General features: G+C 40.7%; 1 protein-coding gene across 2 annotated transcripts in view; it reads left to right on the top strand.

Moving 5' to 3' along the window:
- The window catches only part of TTC27 (tetratricopeptide repeat domain 27), a 240464-nt gene that overhangs the window by 153698 nt on the left and 63032 nt on the right, over nt 1–23734 (top strand). For both annotated transcript variants that reach the window (XM_025197636.1, XM_025197635.1), the window contains exons 11-12: nt 13415–13510; nt 15487–15609. In XM_025197636.1, coding sequence (XP_025053421.1) covers nt 13415–13510; nt 15487–15609 — 219 coding nt within the window. The remainder of the gene's footprint in view (nt 1–13414; nt 13511–15486; nt 15610–23734) is intronic.

Genomic DNA, 23734 nt, shown 5'->3' on the forward strand with positions numbered 1-23734 from the left:
CCTGCTTCCAGCGCTGCCACACGCACATCAGTGCTGGGAGCAGGGACTCTGCCCTGCCGCTGCTTGCCAGTCAGTGTGGGGCAACAGGCACTGCCGCCGCTTGCCAGCCAGCATGGGGGGGTCGGCACTGCTGCCACTTGCCAGCTGAAGTGGGGGGGCATGGGATGAGGGTGCATTAGTGCTGGGAGTGGGGGCTCTGCTCTACCGCCACTTGTCCAGCTGGGGCAGGGGGCACAGGATGCAGGTGCGGCAGCGCTGAGAGCAGGGCCTATGCCCTGCTGCTGCTTGCTCCATTCTACCCAGAATGAGCTGCATCTACATCCCTCCTCCTCCATCCTGGCTTGGCAAGCGGCAGCAGGGCAGAGCCCCTGCTCCAAGTGGGCCCACATCCCCCACCTCCCTTCCTGAGTCCTGTGCCTCCCGCCCAGCTGGGCAACTTGTCCCAACACCAATCCCTCCCTTCTCCACGTCCCTTCCCTCCCCCCAACCCCAACAGATTAACCAGCTGCAGGCAGCTATGTCAGCTGCCTGTTTATTCTATGGCCAAATTGCCAAATCTTTTCCAAATCTTTTCCAAATCAATTCAGAGCTTTTAATTGGTCTCCCGATTCGATTCAGATTTGGAGATTCAGTCCCCAAATCGGGTTGAATCTCCTCTGAATTGAATCAGCTACCAAAGCATCACACAGCCCTATTTAGTATATCCATTATACTTTGGCATGTGCAAAATACAGCTCCTGTTGACTTCAGTTGCATCTCAGTACCCAGGACTTCTGCAAACCAGACTTGGGGTCTAAAACCAGCCCAGAAAACAAGGAACACACAATTAGTAACCACTTGTGAAATGTTTGATTTAAGTAACTTTTAGTATTCTGTATGACGTGTGTGGCACAGTCAAGAATGGAATCCAGTTCTCCATAGCAGTATTCAACTTCCTTAGTCGTAAGACCTTCCTTTCTTTTTATGCAGTCCCTGGCTTGATTCACTGTACACCTACCAACTGCACTCCCAGCTTTGTTTTTGCAAATATTGTTGCCTGAAATAATCTGGGATCTGGCTCTGTGCCACCCTTGGCCTGAGTTGAGCCTAGGCCCAACCACACCAGATATTTCTAAGAGGTACACGGTTTCAGTTTCTGAAACAAATGAGGCCAGAGTGCTAGACAGCAGACTTTTTCACTACACAGTCGTGATTCAACTGCAGAACAGATTCACGCAGTGCACTGAATGAGGCAGGGCCTCTGTGGAAGAAAATTTACATAATTGTGTAATCAGACTGTACAACTGTACACATGTATATGAACAATGGGACTTAATTACAGTTGCCTTTGATTCTGGCATTTCTTAAATGTTGAATGCTTGATATTTTAATCTGAATATTCTTTTCGTTGGGGGGGAGGGGTTGGAGGACAACTTCCTAGGTTTTTAAAAAAACAAACTGGAGAGGTGGAAGGGGGTATCAGAAATGTCATCTTGTGACATCATGATGACATACCATTTGTTCTCAGGTCTGAAACTTTTAATTCTCCATATGGATTTCTGGTAACGGGAACAGCTTGATAGCAATGGATTGTTATGCTGAACATGAACCATCACTTGGTGAAATTTAGGGGTCTTAATTTTTCATCCAGGTTACAGACACTTCTGTCCATGTGGTTCAAGCTTGATTATCTCCCTGCCAGTTTCAGGTCTGCTGTAAATGTTGGAGACCCTCATGCTTTTCAAAGAAATTTTAATGGAATTATTTAACACAGGGGAGAAAAAGTGTCAGATGACCTTTTGAGGTCCCTTTCAGCCCTGTTTTTCTGTGATTTTGTGCTAGTTTTGGATCAGTTGTGTCAAATTCATTTGGTTCTGTATGCCATCTGAGCAGTGCAGGATTGGTTCTTGGTCCAGATCAGGCCCATCTGCCTAGGCCAGTTCAGGGACAATGGGCTAAGTGGGTGCTACAGGTGGTGGAGCCCAGGGCCAGCCCCAGGAAAGACTGAGAGCAGCACTCATCCTGGGCTCTGCATGCAGGGCTCGTCTGAAGTAGCTTGTAAATCAATGGGGCACCACTAGGGGCTAGATTTTGGGGCTTCATGGGCTGGATCCAGCCCACAGGCCATATGTTTGACAGCCCTGGTTTTAGATAAAACAGGGCCCAACTTTCTGAGGTGCAAGCTGCCTTTATCTTCTATTGGTGCACCTTTTGATAATCAGGCATTAAATATTTAATGGATCCTCACCACTTTCACTTTGTGATGAAGCTGACATCTATATATGTGAATATTTCTTGAGATATTTATTCCAGAGCTGTAGCCAGGCATTTTGGTGCTTGGTATATGTGCAGAGAGCCACTCTGTGTGCTACTGCTCTTGCTATAGTGCTGGTTTTAGCTGTCACTTGTTTCACTGATTGATTTGTCATTAACAGAAATGGAGAGAGTTTGGAAGTGTGTGTGTGTGCGTGCATGCGTATGGAGAGAGAGTTTGGAAGAGTGTGAGGTAGGAATCCTCTGATGGCTCCAGTAGATGACTGTGTGCGTTTTTCCTCTTCTCCCTCCAAATCAAAGCAACAAAAGCTGCCTTGCATTTTCTACTTGAATGAGAGTGAAAAGAAGCAGATACAAAAAGAATATTTTTATTGTCACATGTTTTTGGATGGTCTTCTGCCACCTGTAACCACAAGAAAGAACTGCTGTTATCAAAGCTTAGTTAACTTCAAGTCTGTGGCTTAGAGACCTGCAGTCTGCTTGGCTAGTTAAATGAAGGAGATATAACTGTTTTTTCTTCTTTGAGGGCCCTTCAAAAGAGAGGTGATATTATTAGTAACATGAAACTTTCAGCTTCAGTGTATGTGGCAATTCAGAAATGTAACTGAAATACCTGGGAAAAAAAAAATCATTTTTCTAAATTTTTACCTAGGATCAGGCAATAAGAAGGTCTCTATTTCACTACCCCCTTCACCTCCATTTTAAATATTTCTTGAATGGTGTCTTTTTAGATACAGTAAGTAAATTCCTTTTTAAATGTGAAAAGCATTTTGTTTTTTCCAAACAGGCATTTATTAGTGCAAGCACATTAAGGATTTTATGCAATACATTTGATATGAGGTTAATTTTATCTAATTGCTGACAAATCATTTGTTTTAATGTACCTTTTATAAACATAACACTAACTAATTTGCAGTTAATAAACTGCAGATACATAAGGTATATATTTGTTAGGCTTAACTGATGTAGAAATAGAAAGAAGTGCAAGATGTTTTCATTAGAATTTCCTTCTGGATAGCGTGTACCAGTCTGAATAGAGTTGCAGATGAAAAAGATCATAAGGAGACATATGTGTTTTTATTCAAGTTTCTTTCACGTATAAACAGATGTACCATTTTTAAAAGTTATTAAAATAAAGGGATTGATCTGGCTATTCATTTGTGTTCCCCTTTGCTGAGGATGAGCTCAGTCTCTCAAAGAATGCAGCTGTTATGCTTTAGAAAGCCCTCTAGCACAAGTGTTTGACATAATTTATTCATCATATCTTTTTATTGTAATGCCTGACATGGAAAAAAATACAGTACAAAGTAATACATGGTATCTGGCATAAGAGATTAGTTCTATAGATTACCAGCTAGTTTCTTCTCTTTATCCAAAAATATAGATATAGTCTTCGTTGCAGTGTTTTTTCGCTCAGGACTTCAGTTAAAAGAGGTAATAGGAAAAATTTCAGAGGCACTGAACTTGAAAAAGTTTTTCAATCCCTACATATAATCAGAGCAGCAGAAATATGACAGATTCTGGGCATAATTAACACTAGTCATTGTAGAGGTAAATAAACTAGCTAAACCCAAGAGCAGAACCTAAGCCTGGCCTGGAAAAGCCTATGCTAGTAGCCATATCATCACATCTTAAAGTGAAAAGTGACAGAAACCAGTCCAAGTGCTTAAAAATACAGTCTGAGGTCTTTAGAAGTAAGGCCAATCCAATCCTCAACTTGTCCAAGAGGATCTAGGACAAGGGTGGGCAAAATATGACCTGTGGGTCAGATTCAAGCCCCCAAGGAATTCTATCCAGCCCATGGTGGGTCTCCCATCCCCATCTGGCCAAGGCATGAGGAGAAGCCCAGGCCATGGCATGTGTATCCGGTACTGCTGCCCCTTGGTGTATGGTGGAGTGGGGGTGGCATAGCAGCCACACTCCACTTCCTGGCACACCCCACGACAGTGCATCCAGATGCCGCCGCTGGACTCGGCCCCAGTGCCTGGGCTCCCCAGCCCACGTGCCCCAGCACCCACTGTTGGAGGTGCTGGATTGAGCAGGCATGCGGGGACTCCATTGGGACTGGCCCAGGACCCCTGCAGAAAGGGCATGCTTGGCTGGGCAGATGGGAGGTGTCACAGATGGGCAAGGCCTGGGTTCAGATTGTGGGGTGGTGACAGTCCAGGGCCAGTGCAGAGCCATGATCCACTCCCCACGTGCCCCTGCCTGTGAAATATGCCCATCACAGGGATGTGTGGGGAGTGGATTGCAGCTGTGTCCTGGGCCTAGGCCCTGGCCCTGTGCTGTCACTGCCCTGTGATCCCGACCCTATCCAGCCATCCCGCTCCCAAACGCCAGTCCCTGCTTGCCAGCAGCCCCACCCCGTCCACCCGGCTGAGTGCACCTTGCCCATGGGGGTCCTAGGTGGTCTTCATGGAGATTCTGCCTGCCCACTTGCTCTATCCAGTGCTCCTGGTGGCAGGTTCACTGGTGGGTGCACCCAGGCCAGATGGAATCAATTGCCCCCCCCCATGCTGTGCCAATCCCCTTCCTCTGCAGCTGGTCAGCATGCCCCTCCCCGCCAGCCACACCGGGCTGAATCAGTGCACACCACCACTGCCCCCTGCCTGCAACAGCTCACCGAAATTCCTAAAGTGCCCCTCCAGCCAAAATAATTGCCCACCCCTGATCTAGGAGGTGGGGTTTGCAAAGTGAGCAAAAAAAGGGGGAAAGTCCTCAAAGCTATGAAACAGATGGAGGAGGCCTGAGTGTTATTCTTGAAGAAAAGAATGAGTGGGTAGTATATTGACTTTTTTTGGCATGGAAACTTTTTAGGCTTCTTTCAAAGAGGAGATACTCATGCCTCTGCTAACCTGGAGGTCCAAAACATCCTACATGTATTGCTCCTCATCTTGGCATCTCTACACAGCATAAAAAACAGTCATTTGACTTTCCATGACTCATTCATATTTTGCATTAGTCGTCTCTGTAATAAATTTCCCTGAAGTGTGATGTCATACATTCCCCTTTGATAATTAGATAAATATGCTTTCTTCCCATTTTGATGTTGAAATAAATCATTGCTTAACAGATTTGTTGTGTATTAGATAATTTAGTTATTCACTTCCTGTAGAATTTCATTGCTTAATAGGGTTAAATATTCCATGGATGCCCTGAAGAAAGGGATAGCTAAGGCTTGCCTTTCTGTCATTTAATAAGCAAACAACTAAACTCTTATTTATTAAAAAAAAAATTTAAGTAGTGCTTACATGTTTAATAAAAGTTACTACTTTTGTATCTGTCAATCCAATGAATAACCATATATCTTGTCTCATGAGGTTAATCAGCATCATTTGATTCATAAAGTAATCTAACTTAGACATTTTTGTTACTACTGTATTTGAGCCTTATGGCATCAGCCAGAAAAATATCTTTCTTTTTACAAAATATTGTTGTGCTGTAATATGCATCCTTATTCAAATGTATTTCTGTTGTGTTTTAGAGGAGCAAAACCAGTTAACTAAGTATTTTGACCATCATGGTTCCTTAGAAGTCTGTTTATATCTTCCTGACAGTCTTCAGTCTTGATTCTAGGTCTTCTTGGGCTGACAAAGGGTTGATAAGTGTGTATGTACATAATCTGGACAGTAAATATAACTTGTTACCTTTTACAAAAATCATTTGTTTAAAAGTTCAAAATTGAAAGTTGTTTAATTCACAATCCACTAAAATACCAAATCAAGCACTATAAAATCCTAGACCACCTGATTTACTGTATAGCAAAGAAAATATGTGGTATTTTATAAACACTGCATACTGCGCCATGTTCTATGCAATGAGTATCTTGAAATATGCTTTCCTGAGGTAATGTTTCAGTAATATTCATTCACTGTAGTTTTATTATGGAACCAAATTGAGACCATTACTATAACACTAATTTCAATGCGCACACTCCATATTAACTTAGGAAAAATGTGCTATTTTTATTAAAGTTTTCAGACTTTACTGTTGAGAGAAATATTTGGGGAGTGTGATGACCATAACCATTTTCAGGATCAGATAAGTAGGCTCAGCTGTGTTCCAGAGGAAACTGCACTTGTGACCACACCACTTCCTAAGAGCCATGCATAAAAGTTTTGAGCAGAAAGGTAGCAACATCTCTCAGGGCTTAAGAGTTAATCCTACTAAGACTCAACCTTGTATTTAGCTCGTGACTTGGTTCCTTGCTCTAGGGTTTCTGCTCTGTCTTTTCTTCAGTTCCCTGACTCTGTTGTCAAATCTTTGGTTCTTGATTTTCTGTTAGCTATTTGGTCTTCATGTGTGGCCCAGATCCCTGTCGGTGGCCTTGCTCCAGTCATTCTTCTAGACTATTTATGCCACAGTAGTGACAGGGAGGGAGACTACAGAAATAATAATGAAAGCTGTTTTTGAGTTAGAATGCTTGAGAATTTGATAGGGGGTTGGAGTGGCATGTGCACTAAGGTGTACACAGTTGACAGCCCAGAGATTGCAAGTTCGAGGCTGTAGCTGAAGTGCTCATGGTGCAGTGTCAGATTCCAATGAAATCTGCAAACTCTGCTAAATACTTTATCACAAGGACACAAAAAAGGAAAGAACTGGATAGATTTAGTTTAGAAACATATTTTAACATGCCTCCCCAAAACATTTTTGTCCAGAAATTGGAAATTAATTGTAATAATTATTTTTCAAAGTACAAGCGCATTGGAACTGATATATTAAAGTGAACTTTTTGATTTCTTGAGCTTCCATGAAAGTGTTTTTAAATATTACAAGTTCCACAAGAAGTCTGTGGAAGGTTATAAGTGTCAAGTTATGACAACTTAATTTTGATATAACAAGATGCTGTGGAAGGTGGCTGGGAGCAGGGAAGAGGTTCTGATAATATTTAGTTTGTTTATTTGTACATATTTTGTGATGTAAGCAATACAGAACCATGGAGTTATACACATAGCTGATGTGACTTTTACAAAGGTTTCCCATTGCTTTTCCTGGTATTGAATCTTGTGTTTTGATAGTAACCTCTTTGGAGCTGTCATGGTATTTTCATATGTTTGTACAGTACCTGCCATAATGGAGCCTAGTCCTGACTGGGATATCTGGGCATGCTTGTATTACAGATGAGGATAGTGTGAAGGACTATGGGAGTTTCCATTATAAAGTCAACTTTTTAGTATTTGCCCCTAACTTTCTTTGCCCTAATACCACCACCCCCTCCCCCCCCACAAAAAAAATCACATAAAACATTTCATGTGAAATGGGAATGGAGAAAAGGTTTTGTGGGTTTTTTGATTTTTTTGAAGGCATAAGTTGGTGACTATCTACAACAGCGATGCTCAGCCAGGGTGCTGTGGCACTCTGGGGTGCCTTGAGATCCTTTCAAGGATGCCACTGGGTGCCATGCAACATTAGCACTGTTAAGTGTGCAAACTCAATTCACGAGATAAACCTTGAGATTTCAAACTGGAATCCACAGTGTCAAAAACATTTGACCTGTTGTGAAATTTCTGAGGTCTTTGCAACGGAGCTCCAGTATTATTATTCTGTGCTCAGAAAATGAGTGAAAACTAAGAGCTGGTATTTCCAAAGAGTGCCTTGAGTTCAATAAGGATGCCTGGAGGCTAAGAAGCGGTACCTTAACTCTAACAACATTGGGAGCCACTGGTTTAGAAACTCAAGTTGTTTCATTTGTCTCAGCAACGTTTAGTGCCTGGAACTTTTTAAATAAGACTGACTGGTTTAATTTTGAAGTTATTCTTGAGCCCCTTGTGAAAATGAACAAAGTTCATAACTTCTTGCTACTACAGATTTGCCACAATTTATTAACTGTAGAAATATATAGGTCTTTTTCTGAACTTCTTATGTACAATAAAATGTAATATATAATCCATTAATTTGGAAGCTGGGATAAAGCTTTAGTATGTACATGATGGAGAAAAAATAAAATTCTCCCACTCCTTTCCCAGAAAAAATAAAAATAAACTGGAAAAGTCTTTTGCCCCTCACTCTCAATCCACAACCCCCACTTCCCCCCCAGCCTTGCTGGTGCCCCTCTCTCTTGACCCACAGCCCCTCACATCCCCAGCCCTGCCACAACCCCAGCTGCCAGGCTGTGGGACCCAGTGACTGCATCCTGTTTGCTCCACAGATGCTGCAGCTGCCCATAGCTCCATCCACTCCCTGGCTGGGCCCCACAGCCGCACATTCCCATCCCGGCCCCAGGCACCACCTCAGCTAGGCAGCGCCCCCAGCCCCAGCTGCTAACTTTTCTCCACTCTCTCCCTCACCGTGGCCACCTCAGTCTGCCCCCCACATGTTGCCTATGCCTTCTTCCCATTCCATACACTTCCATGCAGGTAGCTGGGGGACCTGCTTTCCACTGTTGCTTGGATGTATTGCTGGCCATGTGCTCGTGTGCACATGCACATTGCAACCTCTGCATCCCCCTCCCTCTAGCCTGCAAGAGGAAATCCGCGGTTTCCTGCATTTTTTTTCTCCTTTAAAGGAGAAAATCTGCATTTCCCATGGCAAATGGAAAACCCAAATCCCTACTTATTAAGAAATGAGAAGCAGATCCAAATAATACAATGGCATGCTGCCTGCCAAGGAGCAGGGGTAATGAGATGGAGATCTGAGATTAGCAAGGATCTCAACTGCATCAGAGAAGAATCCCCTGACTAATCTCTGTGTACTGGCACATGGCACTACTGAATTCCCATTGGAATGGATAGAGGATGACTGCTGTGCTAGGGAAGATGCTGAAAGAAGTGGAAGCTTTGGTGATTTTTGATGGAATTCTCTCCCCTAGAGAAGGAGGCTTTAGATGGGACAAGATAAAGGTGATCAATAGTTGGCTCAAGGATTTGTGCTTTCAAACTTTTGACCCCAGAAATGAGATTCTTCTCAATGAGATTCTTCTCAATGAGTTCTTTTCACTGGAGTATTGGCTGTCTGGGATCTTGTGCGACTGATGAAAGACCTTTAAACTGGGAAACAGAGAGAGAAGATTGAGAGAGGCTTGTCTAGTCTTCTGGTTTTAAATATCAGGAAGAAGAAAATCAGGCAAACGAGGATACAGCAGAGGATATGAGGAATATCTGAGAGTAGGAGGATTGAAGGAGAAAAAAATGAAGAACTAATACTAAGGAGATCGGTACTCCAGTGAATGAAACAGTGAAAGCACTCATTTTAGGTGGGAAATGAAATTTGGTCAGTGAAAAACAACTGAATTGTTTGTATATTCATGGAAAGAGCAGGGGAAGCTAAATGGTGAAACTAGAATGACTGATGCAGATACGCAAGTCATCAGCTATCTAACAGGTATTAGAAAGCAAAGAGAAACATGAGGGAACAGGAATTGTGCCTACACCTGAGTTATTGAAAGTATGCATTCTTCAGGAAAGACAGAAATAAAGGAAAACGTGGGAAAGTGTATGTTATATGTGATGATATTATAACCAATAAAGAAAAAAAGAAGGAATAGCATGGATAATTCAGGATCCGGTTGAATCAGAGTCTTTGGAGAGGATGGTAAAAAGAGGTTCTTTTGGGACTAACAGGGTCAGATCTGGACATGGAGATCTCTGTACATGCTTAGAGAAATAAATGCTGCTGGAAATTATCTTGTTATGAGACACCTTTACTTTCCACATACAGACCGGAGAACAAATTATTCTAATAGTAGTAGGGCCCAGATCTTCCTAGATGTGACAGCTGACAACTTTCTTTACTAAATACTCACTGAATCAAGAAGAGGTGATGCTATTTTAGGCTTGGTTTTGCCAAGTAACAAGGGCATTGTAGAAGAGCTGATCACAGCAAATAATTTTGCACTGACTTTGAATTGATGTAATTTAAATGCAAGGGGGCACACAAATACAATTGGACAATGTTTAAGACTGTTGTAATAGAAATGGACTGAAATTTAATAGTAAAAAGTGACAAAAATTGTCTTTATACAAATAGACTAAAAGCTAGGATATTTTTTATACACACTAGGGTTTATCATTTGGAAACAGCAGGCAGAGGAGAGCAATCTTGTTTACTAGTTGGTCATATGCTGGCTGAAATCCACCATTGTGATGTGACGGTGAAAAAGATAAACGCAGTCCCGGGCCATAGGAAGCTCCCTGGACTGCTCATGTATTTTCCATTAGATAATCATTGGATTTAGCACAAACAAGACAAACAAATTTAAACAATAAAATGGGGGGCGGTGGGGGAAGAAGGGGAGTATGCTGGGGATAGAGTAATCCTAAGAGCAAAGACTGAAACCCAGGTTTCTCCCCTCCTACTACATACCCTAACTGCTGGGTTACAGAGTTGGCTTCCCTCTTGTTTGCTTTCCTTTTGGCCCCTGCCTTGTGCCTTCTTTGGTTGCACAGTGTCCCAGCTTGACAAGAGGGGTGTCAGGAGCTCTCTCACACACTCCTCGATTCCATGCTGATTCGATCACTCTCGTGGGAGATAGAAAGTGTGGGGTTGCATCCCTTCAGGCTGATGGAGGTGGCTCACTTGAGTTAGTGTCCTCAGCATGAAGCTGCTATATAAAGGTGAGCACCATGACCACCTCCTCCTATTCCTCCAGTGCTATTTTTGATTGCAAGTGACTTTAAGTGATGCAGTTTGTGCTGTTTGTGTGTTAGCTGTGTTCTGAGCATGCCTACTAGATCAGGCCCCCTCATAGCCTGGAAGCTCAGATTCAGTGCCACTTTGCCTTCTATCTAGATCATAACCAGGACCGGACACAGGCATGTGTGAACTGGGCGGCCGCCCAGGGCCTGGACAGAAGCTAAGTTTAGCACCTGTGGAATTTTGTGGCCTGCAATTAATCTAGGTACCAAATGCGGAAGCAGAGTTTTCTGAATTGATTGGGTGGGTAAATTCCACCAAAACCCATTTCAGGTGCCTAAGGTGCCTTTTTGGATATTGCTGTAATGCAGGTTGTCCTGGGGGACTTAAGCATCTCAGGACAATTACTCTTAAACTCAAGATATAGCTTTTATGATGATTACAATCCATGAGTTGTTTTCTGGTTCAGCACACAAACCTGGCTCCAATCTGGCTATTAGTTTTGGTCTGTGATTGTCAAGGAGGTGAGAGTTATACCTCTGCCATTTTGAGGTCAAGACTTATATTTGTTTTCTTCAGGAGGATGCTTGGATCGCATTGGAGTGTGATGCTATAGTTTACTTTATGGAGAGGGGACAAGGGTTCCAGATTACTGCTGCTGCTCTCTTTCTAACCTTTATCTGGCAAAAAAGGTCTTTGCCTTGTATTCAAGCTTCATTCTATCTAGATATTAATAGTCAATATCAGGTGATACTGTTAGAAAACTGAGGCCTGGAATAATTTGTAATTGCAGGCAGATAATAATTATGAGAAAAATCACCCCATTTTTGTTTCGTTTTTTACAGTTTTCATTTTTAAAGTGTATTTCTTTTTTTTAATAAATTGTTTCCTTTTTAAAATAAATAAAGACTGTGGCATCTTATTTTCACATAAGAAATGAAGAAAGTGAAAGTGACTGAAAATGTTATTGGAGAATGTTTTGCTAAAAATGTTTTATTGAAATCCAAACTTTCTAAAGGACCATATTAATTTCATTTTGGAAAAAATTAAAGCCAAGTTTTTCAATAAGATTGAAATGGAACATGTTGACTTTTCATTTCAGAATGTCTTTTATATTATGCTCGATTTTAGATTCTAAAGAAGCCAAAATCATAATAAAATGCTTTGATCCGAAATTATTTTCTTAAAAAATTCATTACACGGGATTTTTTTTGCATTGAGATTTTTGGAGGCTCCCCGAATCTTAAAATCGTGGAACATTCTGCAAAGCAAACTCTAGATTTGTCTTGTAAAAAGCTCATGTAAAAAACTGGACAGTCTTGCTGTTAAAGTCTCGCTAAACAAAGGTGTGTAGAAACATAGGTTCACTTCAAAAAGATCTCAATTTACTTCCCCACTTATTTGTGGAAATATATCTATATTCCATATTTGTGGACCAGAACTGAGGGAGGAAGGACAAGGGATCTCTTTAAGTTCAATCTCCATGCCAAACTGTGTATGCATAGAAGCAAGCGGGCCCCTTCTGAGGATCTTCTTGCAGTGTCTTGAGTACCACATGCACTCCATATGGAAAGAGTAATTGGCTTTAAGGGCATACCCACATGGCACAATGAAGTGCTGTGCAAGAAATTAAAAAAAAACCCAGCTAGCTAGCTCAGGTACCAGGAGCCATAAGACTGTACTAGCACAGCATTGTGACTAATGTGCTATAAGTTAGGTATCTCTGCATGGCATTTTATTGCACTGTGTAGACCTAAATACTGTACATCCACTCACACTTTAGATATCTGGAGTTTTTCTTACAGTTTCTGAGCACTTTTTCTGGCTGTAATTCATTCCCACTTTTTATCTTTCCGTTATCTGCACTGAATTTTGACGCATTTATTTGGATAGTGTGCAAAACTAAATTATGGAGACTGGTAATGCGACTTTTCCCTTTGGGAGAAAGGAAGACCATTAATCTCTCCCATTAATTCACATTTTCCATGAAGAAAGTTCTGAATGGAATTGTCTTCCCAGTTAGATCACTTTTTTTCTGTATTAGTGCTCTGGTTATGAAAACATGTTTTGAAATACTGTTGGTTCTGTGTTTTATTTTTTTTAAATAATATTTAGGACAAGTCAGTGTTATCTCTCTGTCCCCCGTCCTCCCCCTCCCCTCAAGAAAAACTAAGTAAACCATTGAAACATATCAGCCAAAATCATCTTAACTTCAGGCAGAGATTGTTACAAGGCACTTGTGCTTTGTACCCTGTACATCTACAGAATGATAGGGTTTATTATTTGGGGTCTCTTTAAATTATTTTATTGTTTTAGGAGTTTGCTGCATCTTCCTGAATTATGCATTGAAAATTTTGGATGATCTTGGAAGCTTGATTTTACATACAATCTAATAGATGATAAACATTTGATTGTTAAATTGGCTTGTTTAGAAGAAGATTCCCATCCCCCTAATAAAAATGACCATTTTTATAATCATATCACATCCTTAATGTACCACGTATCTTGTATTTTATATCAAGGCTATCCATGGTCCTATGCACTTTATTTTAACTGTATAAATCTTAGTAAATGTGCTTTGTGTATGCAGGCACTTGCTGACCAGTTTGAAGACAAGAATACGTTGGTGTCTGAGCGGATGAAGATTTTTTACTGTTGTCAGGTGCCTCCACGTTGGGCAATACAGGTACCAAATAGTCATATGATATTTGCTTTATATACTCTATTCTTATTATTTTTAATAGTGCATACTCTTGAAAACTGCCACATAAATCTGCTGTCTACTTTATTACCATGCGTAAATTGGAAGACTTTTTGAAAATACAGGGCTGACATTACAAGAATGCTCATTAAGACTATGTGCATTCTTAAAAAGGAATCAAATATTAGAACATATACAGCTCTTTATGTTTATTTCTGTTATACACAGTTATAACTACTTGTTGAGTAAGCTTTCTACACTCTTTTCTCTTTTTTTCTTTAATGAAAAAAGGAATAGGAATTCTTCAATTAAAAAAGGACAAAAATAGTCAGGGTGTTGCATACTGACAAATATTTATATGAAAAGGGAATGCTGCCACTACCTCAGAAGCCTATTCCTGCTTTTTTCCTTATTCATGAAAGGAACCACTGCTTAGATCTCTCTTGGAGTGGCCAGGCATTTTAGGAAGTGCATCATGGCAAGAGTATCCAGAGTCAGCAAGTGAAGTACCCCACAGGATTGCTAAATCCAAACAACATTTCAATTTTGTTGTTATGCACCTTTTTTTATAGCACGAACATCTTTCCAGCTACATTTTATTATTTTATGTATAAAGTCCTGCTGTATGAAAGATTGCAAACTACTATTACTCAATAATATTATATTTCAGTGATATTGTATTTAAACACAAGTATCAAAACTAAGATTCAAGACTATGGTCAAACATTTTCCCTAAAGCATGCATTTTATTTTTTAAATGTTGTTTCCTTTTTAATTTTCCTTTGTTGATGCTGTGGATACTATCTAAACGAATCATAATTTCCCACAGTATTCTTTAAATTATTTCATGCAATCTTTTGACAAACATTTCCAGTAAACACTAGCAAATGTGTTTTTCATTTCCAGTTGTCAGAGTGGCATTTTTCTGTCGAAGCCAATTATCCAAGCCAATGTTACAAATACCAAAATAGGGATTTAGAATAGAAGGTGGTTGCATCTTAACTAAGAGGCATTACCTTTAAGTATTACCAAAGTTGAAAAAATAAATTAAAAGTAATTAATCCCATATACAAGAAAATGTAAACATTTTTTCTAAACTGTTATTATTAACTTAGCATATGCTTGCTTTGTAAAAAAGTGTTAATGGCACACATGTAAATATAATCATTATTGCCAAGCCCTTATTATGTATTACCACATCTGTTCATGTATGGCTACATTTCAAGCCATCTTACAAAGAGGGGCTGAAAGGTCAACCTTGGCACTTTTACAGAGTGGTACTGAATTCATTCAGGCTCCACATGACCTTGGAGGTATGCTTATGTGCACCTCAGTGGAGGATTGGCATATTATTTAGTACAGTCCCACTTATTTTCACAAGCAAAATTGTATACTTCCTGCCTGTGGTAAGTAAATTCTGTATTGCTTTAAAGCTGAAAAATTTTGGTTTCAAAATCCCTTTCAAAGTCTTGAAAATGTAACTTAATCATATAGCTTAATGTAGAATGGCTTATTGTTTTTTATAAATAATGTGTTACATTGAAATACCTCTGCTTTTAAATTTCTCTTAACTTTTCAGATCATTATGACTACTCAAAATGGACTATTTTACCCTTTCTATAGGTAGTTTCCTGTGTTTCCAAGTTAACATAACCATCTCCATAGTTAAGTTTTCAAGTATGGACAGGTTTACCTGGAGAAATTTATTTAAAATATTATGAATCAATTTTCAGTAAGAAGGTGGTTTATCAGTGATAAGCAAACATCAATAAATTTAATATTTTGTATAGATAAGTACTGAACAGTTGCAAGTTTTATTCAAAGCTTGAAGTCTCAGAAGAACAATTTCTTCTACTTTTTGTGCATTCTTCATGTTCAGGCCAGACATCTCTCTCTCATTTTTTCTGGAAATTAAATTGAATCTGGATCTAACATTTTTATCTTTATCTTGACTTTTCTAGCGTCAGCTTGCAAGCTTACTCTTTCAGCTAGGGTGCACAAGTTCAGCTCTACAGATCTTTGAAAAACTGGAAATGTGGGAAGATGTAGTAATATGCTATGAAAGAGCAGGGCAGCATGGGAAGGTAAGAACCTCCTTTTTTTTAAGCTTCTTTGTTTTTGCTATTTACATTACAGTAGCACCTTGAGGTCCCATTGCTCACCAGAGAATCCCAGGGTACCCCTAAGCACCCTCAAGACATGATGATAATTTGTGAAGACTATGCAGTGTTAGAGTAGGGGAGCGGAAGAAGAACAAATATATATGTTTTTAATATATTAAACTTTTTGTATTTTGTAATTATGGTATATGCTTCTAGATTTTGCACCTGCACTTACCTATTTTAAACATTGACCAATTTTGTATAGATGTTATGGCAGAAGTGAGCCTTGAGATAACATTTTGAAGTAAGAGAGGGTAATAACATGAAAGGTCAGTTAGGAGATAGTTTTCCATGCATAAGGACAAGTGAAATAAAAACTTATGGGACTCACAAACAAGTACCAGTTAAATCTGACATCACCAGAGGAACAGAAAGGACGTGGTTTGGAGGAAACAATAAGAGTAAATAAGGATTGCCTTTGGGGATGATGGCTAAAAACTTGAACTTGATTATTTGAAATAAAGGAAGTCTACTGACTGATTCAAAAGCAAAATGGTGATATGCTCTTCTGGGATATAGACCAAAAAAAATTAAATTAACAGCTGTGTTAACAGAATTGTTAATGGCGACTGCTACCAGTGGGGTGCACCCAAAGACATTTAACTGTCGTCATCTAACCCATCTGTAGATGACAGAGCAGTTTGAAAGTGCTGGTAGTCTGGACAAGCCACTCCCACTATTGCTTGCACTCCTGGAGCTGTAGTGATGTGAGAGAATTTGGGAGAGGCCGTACCTTTAAGTGTGTTCTCTTTATGGCAGTGTGGTCCATGTGGAGAGACTCAGAGCTTAAGTTTTCATTGTAAACCCTGTTTTCAGTATGACATAACTTTCTGAAACTTTTGCTTCTTACATAGAACTATAACTTCAATTAATATAAATAATGTGGAATTCCTTATTCAGGCTTACATCCTTTTTCCAGTTACACTAGACCAGTATCACATCCTGGTATTTATAGACTGACAGATCTGTGTTTGATTGCAAAATTTTATGTTTCATTATGCATGCCGTGGGGATAATATGCTAATATAAGAACCCTTTCAGTACAGTAGAGAAATAGAGGTCAATAATTTCCATTTCCTGGAAACACATTCTGTCCTAGCTAAATACACAAATTGCCCTTAGGGAGTTATGAAAATGGTATTCAGATAGTATAGGACAGGATATCTGATGTAGGAAACTTGTTAAAAATGCTTTTAGAACTGATTGTGCAGCACTTTGAAGACAAAATACTGTGTAAGTGCTAAATAACAATAATGCTGAAAATAAAGTAAGATCCTGATCTAAACAGCAAAAATTAAAAACATTTGTGGGTAAGCCAAGGGATGAGAATAGTTGTGCTCTTTATCAGGAGGATGTTTTATCTAAATGTCTTTAAAAAAAAAAAAAAAAGCACAGTAACTTCTTTTGTGGAAATACATTAGAATCTGCTACGGCAGTATATTGTTCAGTGAATGGAGCAACCTCATTAAGAAGCTTTCTGTACTTGTGCCTAAAAAGCAAGCTTTCTTAGGCAAGCGTTTGTGTCTTTCCCCTGAAGACAGTTTTTGAAGAGTAATTGAAAATCTGCAGAACTTGACCAAAATAACCAGACCTTTCAAAATATCAAGGAGTATCCTATGTAAAATATAATTAAGCATTTTTGAATTCTTGATTGAAAAGTTACAAGCATCAGCTTTGCAGCCATAGAAGTGGAAATGTATAGTTTATTAATGCAACACATATTAGACTACTGCTACTACATTCAGTATATTTGGGACAGTTTGTACTTCCCTAAATGAAAACTGAAGGAATGTAAATAGTAGGACAAAATTTACTAAGAGCAACATGTCAGTACACTTTACAGAACTTTTTTTTTGCTGTTTATTTTACCATTTATTAAATCTGGCTCTGTACTTGTTTATTGCATAATATGAACATAATTAGTGGAAACTGGTATCATAAAATGAGTCATCTAGAGATTATCACAGTGCCAAGCAATAAGCAAAGCACAGCAAAAAAAAAGAGGAATTTAAAATCTGACCATGTGGTATGCTGATAGTTACTGTGACCTTGTCATTCCAGTTTTTTCACTTGCTGCATTCCAGTGAACCTACTTAAATAACAAGCACCTTTCTCCTGGGACCAGCATTGAAAAGGCCAAGTGCAGAGATCTGATCTGAGACCATTGATATTACTGGAAGCTAAAGAGGGGCATTTTTATGACTGGAGATGTAAATTTTGGGTGGGCACAGCCAGAGGTGATAAGACGGCCCCCTGGCCTTCAGACTTCCAGTCTGGCATCCTTTTTTTAGAAATATCCTCTGGCTGCCAGTAATGACCCCTCAGCTCCAATACTATCCTCAGGTCCCTCTCCCCTTCCTTCCTTTTAGGAAGCAAACCACATGGCAGCTGACCAATAAGCCTACATCTTTTAGCTCTTCTCCTTTGCCTTGCTGCCTCTCTGCCTGCTGGTGCATGTTGAAGGGGCAGGCAAGGTAGGATGAGGTTAATGAAGGGCTCAACAGAGTTAGATTCCTATCTTAGTTCTTCTTCCATTAGCTGCAGCCATTGAACCTGCTATAGTTCAGCGGGCACAGGCAAGGTTCTTGCCCTGGTTCTTAAGACACCTTCAGGGACAAGACACCCTTTCCTCTGTCCTCTTGGAGGGACTTGTTCCTTAAATTAACTCAGGGTTGGCATCTATGGCCTACCTCCTTAACCAGCCTCTCTATTCTTTGATTCAGTTGTGGCTTTCCAGCTGGAGCTGTGTCCGTTTGAAAAGCGAGAAGAGACTCATAAGAGCAGCATTGACTTGAAGGAATGGAAATGCTTCTTGAGTAAGGTTGGAGGTATTGAGGACACGGTTGTTGAGGGACATTCTTAAATGGATGACCCACCCCCTCCTCACCAACCTCTTTCCATGCTATAGGAAGAAATATTAGGGTCAGAAGATTCTGTAGGAGTGTGGAAGAGGAGGAATAAGTAGAGAGATGAGGATATAGATGGTTCCTGGTTTGTACCAGAGGCTTTTTTACCTGCCAGAACCCTAGAACACTGCAACTGTTGACCTATAACTTCATCGGGATCATGGACGGTTCTTGGTTCCTTCAGACCCTGGCGCTCTGTCCTGGTACCACTTGTAGCTCTAACTCTGCCCCTTTCTCTGTTATCTCCACGTAGTGGAAAAACCAGACATGCAGCCTATCTTAACAGCAGCACAGGTATCAAACAACTCATTAACAGTCTTCCTCTTCAACACAGGAGAAGCCTAGGAATGGGAAAAAAAATGCACAAAAAATCTAAAAAACATTGCTTTGTTTAGGGAACTATAAATGTAGGAAGAAATCTGAGTCGCTTTCAATTTAGATTGAATATCAGGAAAAACTTCTTAAAGGCAACATCAAAGGCAACTTCTTAAAGGCAACAGGACAAGCAGGGCAGAGCCACCACTGGTGTAAGAGCCTGACCGCATGGATCCCCTGGAACAGCTGCTGCAGGTGGCACTCGGGGTTGAGCCAGTCAGGAGCCTCCAACACAGCGGCCCTCTGCAGCACCTGCCCAGGCTGCAGCCTCACCCACCCATGGCTCCCCTCCAGGGGTCAGACCAGGCCGGAGGGTGCAGCCCAGAAATAAGGGGAGGATCAGCAGAATGCAGACAACATCCCTGCCTCTGTTCCCTTGCCTCTGCCCCCGGTGCCTGCCGCAGTGCTGGGACCTATGGTTTCCGGAGCAGCAACTTAAAAATCATTAAAAATAATAATAATAATAATAATGTCATCGCATACCTCCTGGTGTGCTAAGGAAAATGTCTCCACATGCCAGTAATTGGGATGCATGCCAGGGGTTGCCTATCCTTGGTCTGAGGTGTAACTTTGTATGACATAGAGTAAGTCTTCCTGAGAACATGGAGTGTCCAGGAAGTATGGCATCCCAGGAGACAGTCTGAGTGAGGCAGCAGGCCCCGAAAACTTCCTGATGTAGCAGGCAGTTCCTACTGCCCACTGTCGTATCCAAACTGTCTCCTGCAATGCCCCCCCCAAATATTCTGGTTTCCAAAAATCGAGATGAATGTTTTATTTGGAGGCATGTTGTATGCTAGAAAGTACAGTGCTTTTGAAGATGCTTTCAAAATCGTAACTATTGCCAGTAGAGCTCTCAGTAGCCTTGTGAGATAGGTTGGTATTCCATTTAGGGTTCAGAAAATTGAGAGAGAACAGAAATGGCTTGCCCAAGGTTATGCATCAAATCCAGAAGCAAAGCAAGACTGAGAATTTTGGGAATCTGATCCCCATGCTTAACCAACTCTGTGACACTGCCTGTAAGAAATAGGTGACAGTATAATTTAGGAGACACTTAAAACTATTTAGAACAAAACGGAAAGTTATACTGCAGTGAACAATCCTGTGGCAACAGAGAGTTATGCTGTTGGACAGCAAGGCCTGTGAGAACTGTGTTACTTACCTCTTATATCTGAAACTGCAGTGTGGTAACTGAAAGTGATGGGAACTCATAAATGAATGGGGGCAAAATGACAACAAAAGGGTGGCAACAGATGTGAAGACACATAGTACAGGACTTTTTCAGGGGTGATACTAAATTTGGTATGCTGGAATCTAGGTAGTAAGGATTGAAAAAAGAAAGATCCCATTTATTCACTTCTACCTACCAGAATATTCTTTCTGGATTGCTGTTTTGTGAAGCACTGATTATTTGGGATTTTATTTTTATTGCAATATTCGTGTATAGCAGGATAAGCATGGGCTATTACATCTTTGTGTTTTAACAGTGTCCTGTGAACTGAGTTCTTGTTTTTACTTGAATTCAGCCTAGATACGCCTGTGCAACATATTTAAGTGTAATTAAATCTATTTAAGTCAGCAGTATTTACAACACTCTAATTTTATTCTTTATTTAACTTGTTGGTTAAAGGTTTTTGCAAATTAAATGCAACCCATGCTAGCATGCTAGGCTGGGTGATGTGCTGGATTTCAGATCCTCAGGGTGCCAGAAGCCCTGGGACCCCCCCTCAGGCAGATCTGACTGAGGTGTCCTGTGGAGAGGTGTGTTCCTCACCCTCACCGCCCAGGAATTTACTGCAAACCCAATGAATACGTTGGTTTCTTTATTATGTACAACTATATACAGAAAATAAATGAATAAGCAAAAGAAGAAAAAATATATATTATCAGTAGTTAATAATAGAACCAGCAATCTGAATAAAATTGACAACTGTAACATTAGGTGAGTAATTCTACCACACTGGGTGGCCCCACTTGCATCAGACAACCTCAAAAATTACATTCACTTGGTTATAACCCTTTAAACAGTTTCCACCTCATGACCCAGGTTGATTTCCTTCTGGTCACAATCCCCTTCCCATAACAATAAATGGCAACACAGCTTTAACTGTGATCCACCACTAGATAGCAGAAGTGAGGCTTCTGCGGGACTCCTTGGCCTTTCTTGGTAATTCAGCAAAACAAGTCTCCGATCAGCCACTGAGGGTAATTGGCTTCTTTTCTTCAGTTTCCTTCTGAAAAATACACCTCCTGCAAACACTAGGGGTTAAGTGTAACCTCACACACCCATGCAGGTTTAGGATTTTCACAGCGTTACCTATTTTCTGTAAACCAACTTCTCATTTCAGAAATCCAGATTTGTGATTTTGGGATAATAATTATCTGCCATTAGTCTTCTGCGCACTGGAAGAACAAAAAAAGGATTGTAAATGTTTAATACTTGTGGGAGGTGATCATTCAGCTCAAGGGTGGCCAGCCTGTAGTATGCATGCCACAAGTGGCATGCGTAGCCTGTGTGTGGCACACAGCAGACTGGGGAGGGGACAGGCAGGCAGCACAATGGCCAAAAGGGCAGAGCAGCAGACAGTGTCGAGAGAACAGGGTAGGGAGCAGAAAGCAGAGCAGCAGGCTGGGTAGGGAACATAGGGCAGGGAGCAGAAAGTAAAATGGTATATCAGGCAAAGGAAGGGGATTAGAGTGGCATTCAGGGAGGTGCAGGGCTAATGTGTGGCATGCCTGCCAGAAAGGTTGGCCCCCAATGAGTTAGCTAATCAGATGAAGTAAATGCCAAAGGACTGTATATTTAATTAGTCTGTTTTATCTCTGTGTTGAGATATTTACGTTGGCATTGAATGCTTGCAAACCGAGGCCAGAACATGCTGTTTTTATGCACTTAAATATACATGCAATTAGTAAAGTGCTGGCCTGTTGGTCTAGTGCATAATAGTACTAGGCACTACCACACAGAGACTGGGGGTTTAGGAGCATGCAATGCACTTTTCACCCCATAGCTGCAGCTCACAGCAGAATTTCAATCTTATTAAAAAGCCGGCCTGTAATTCCAGATGGTGCCTGCTGTGATTACGACATATCTTAAAGTATGTAGTTTTCTCTGTTAATTAGTCCTTGAGATAAATTATCAATATGTATTCATTTAATCAGACATAGAAATTAGAGATTTGGCTTTAAAAAAAACCAAACAAATCCTCATCTATTCTTTCCCTTTGGTAGCACAATAGTCTTATTAAGCTATATTTATAGTGCTTTCCTCAATCTAATTGTGAGTGTCTGAAGTAACACAGTTTCTATAGCTTTGCTTCACTGCTTAAAAACTCTTACTATTAAACAGGGTTTTTTGCTTTTTATTCAACCTAAAATTTTCTTCCTCTTCTTTGGCTCCATCTCTGCCGGCTTTATATTCCTATACAAACCAAAACCCTTCCTCTCCCTTCTTGGTGTTTACACCCTTCAAATTTTTCTAGACGTTATATTTTTGTTAAAACTTCACTCAACAAAGTTGACAGTGAGATGTAGTGTTACTATATCAGATATGGAAAAAACTTCACAACAAAGTGACATTTTTGAAAGGGTTCATTCTTTTAAAGATGATTCCTAAATAGGATCCTTGTATTTTATTGATGGTCCAAGATAAACCTAAGATTAACACTGGGGAAGAACAGAAGAAGACTGCATACACAGCAGCCATTTTGTCCAGTTCCCTAGAGGTTATCTGGGAGTGTGAAAGGAAATAGTTTTCATTAGAACAAAAAAAAGAATACTCCTATTTATGTGAGGATCAAGAATGCAGCCAGTTCTGGCAAATGAACTAGCTACTGAGGAGGAGTGTGACTAATAAATGCTACTAACCTTGGTTGTGTAGCAAAATTTGTTTTGTATATTCATGATTTCTTATTGTTCTAACATATCATTAAAATAGGAAATTTACATAGAATTGAACTAGGTAATCTATGCAGTGCTGTTACATTTTGAGGGGGGAGTGGAATTACATTTGGGCAACTGATTTCATCACCTACCAAGGTATTTATTTATTTAGGGAGATCATAAAAAACTATAACTTTTATTTGCATGTTTTGTAAACAGTAGTAACCTATTTCATAGATTTCATAGACATCAGGGCTGGAAGGGACCTCGGAAGATCATCGAGTCCAGCCCCCCTGCCCAAAGGGCAGGAAGTCAGCTGGAGTCATAGGATCCCAGCAAGATAAGCATCCAGTTTCATCTTGAAGGTGTTCAATGAAGGCGCTTGAACCACCTCCGGTGGCAGGCTGTTCCAGACCTTGGGGGCTCGGACAGTAAAGAAATTCTTCCTTATGACTAGCCTGAAACAATCTTGAAGTAGTTTGTGACCATTCGACCTCGTCATCCCTTGGGGCGCTCTGGTGAACAAACGTTCCCCCAGATACTGGTGGTCACCCCTGATAAACTTGTAGGTGGCCATCAGATCACCCCTGAGCCTGCGCTTTTCCAGGCTAAAGAGCCCCAGGGCTCTCAGCCTGTCATCGTAGGGTCTGCTTCCCTGACCTCTGATCATGCGCGTGGCTCTTCTCTGGACTCTCTCAAGCTTCTCCACATCCTTTTTGAATTGTGGAGCCCAAAACTGGACACAGTACTCCAGCTGCGGCCTCACTAAGGCCGAGTACAGGGGGAGAATGACGTCCCGGGATTTGCTTGAGAGACGTCCCGGGATTTGCTTGAGACGTCCCGGGATTTGCTTGAGATCATCGAGTCTGACCCCCTGCATAGGCAGG

Source organism: Alligator sinensis, unplaced genomic scaffold (genome assembly GCF_000455745.1).
Source record: "Alligator sinensis unplaced genomic scaffold, ASM45574v1 scaffold489_1, whole genome shotgun sequence".
In the NCBI taxonomy this organism is placed as follows: Eukaryota; Metazoa; Chordata; order Crocodylia; family Alligatoridae; genus Alligator; species Alligator sinensis.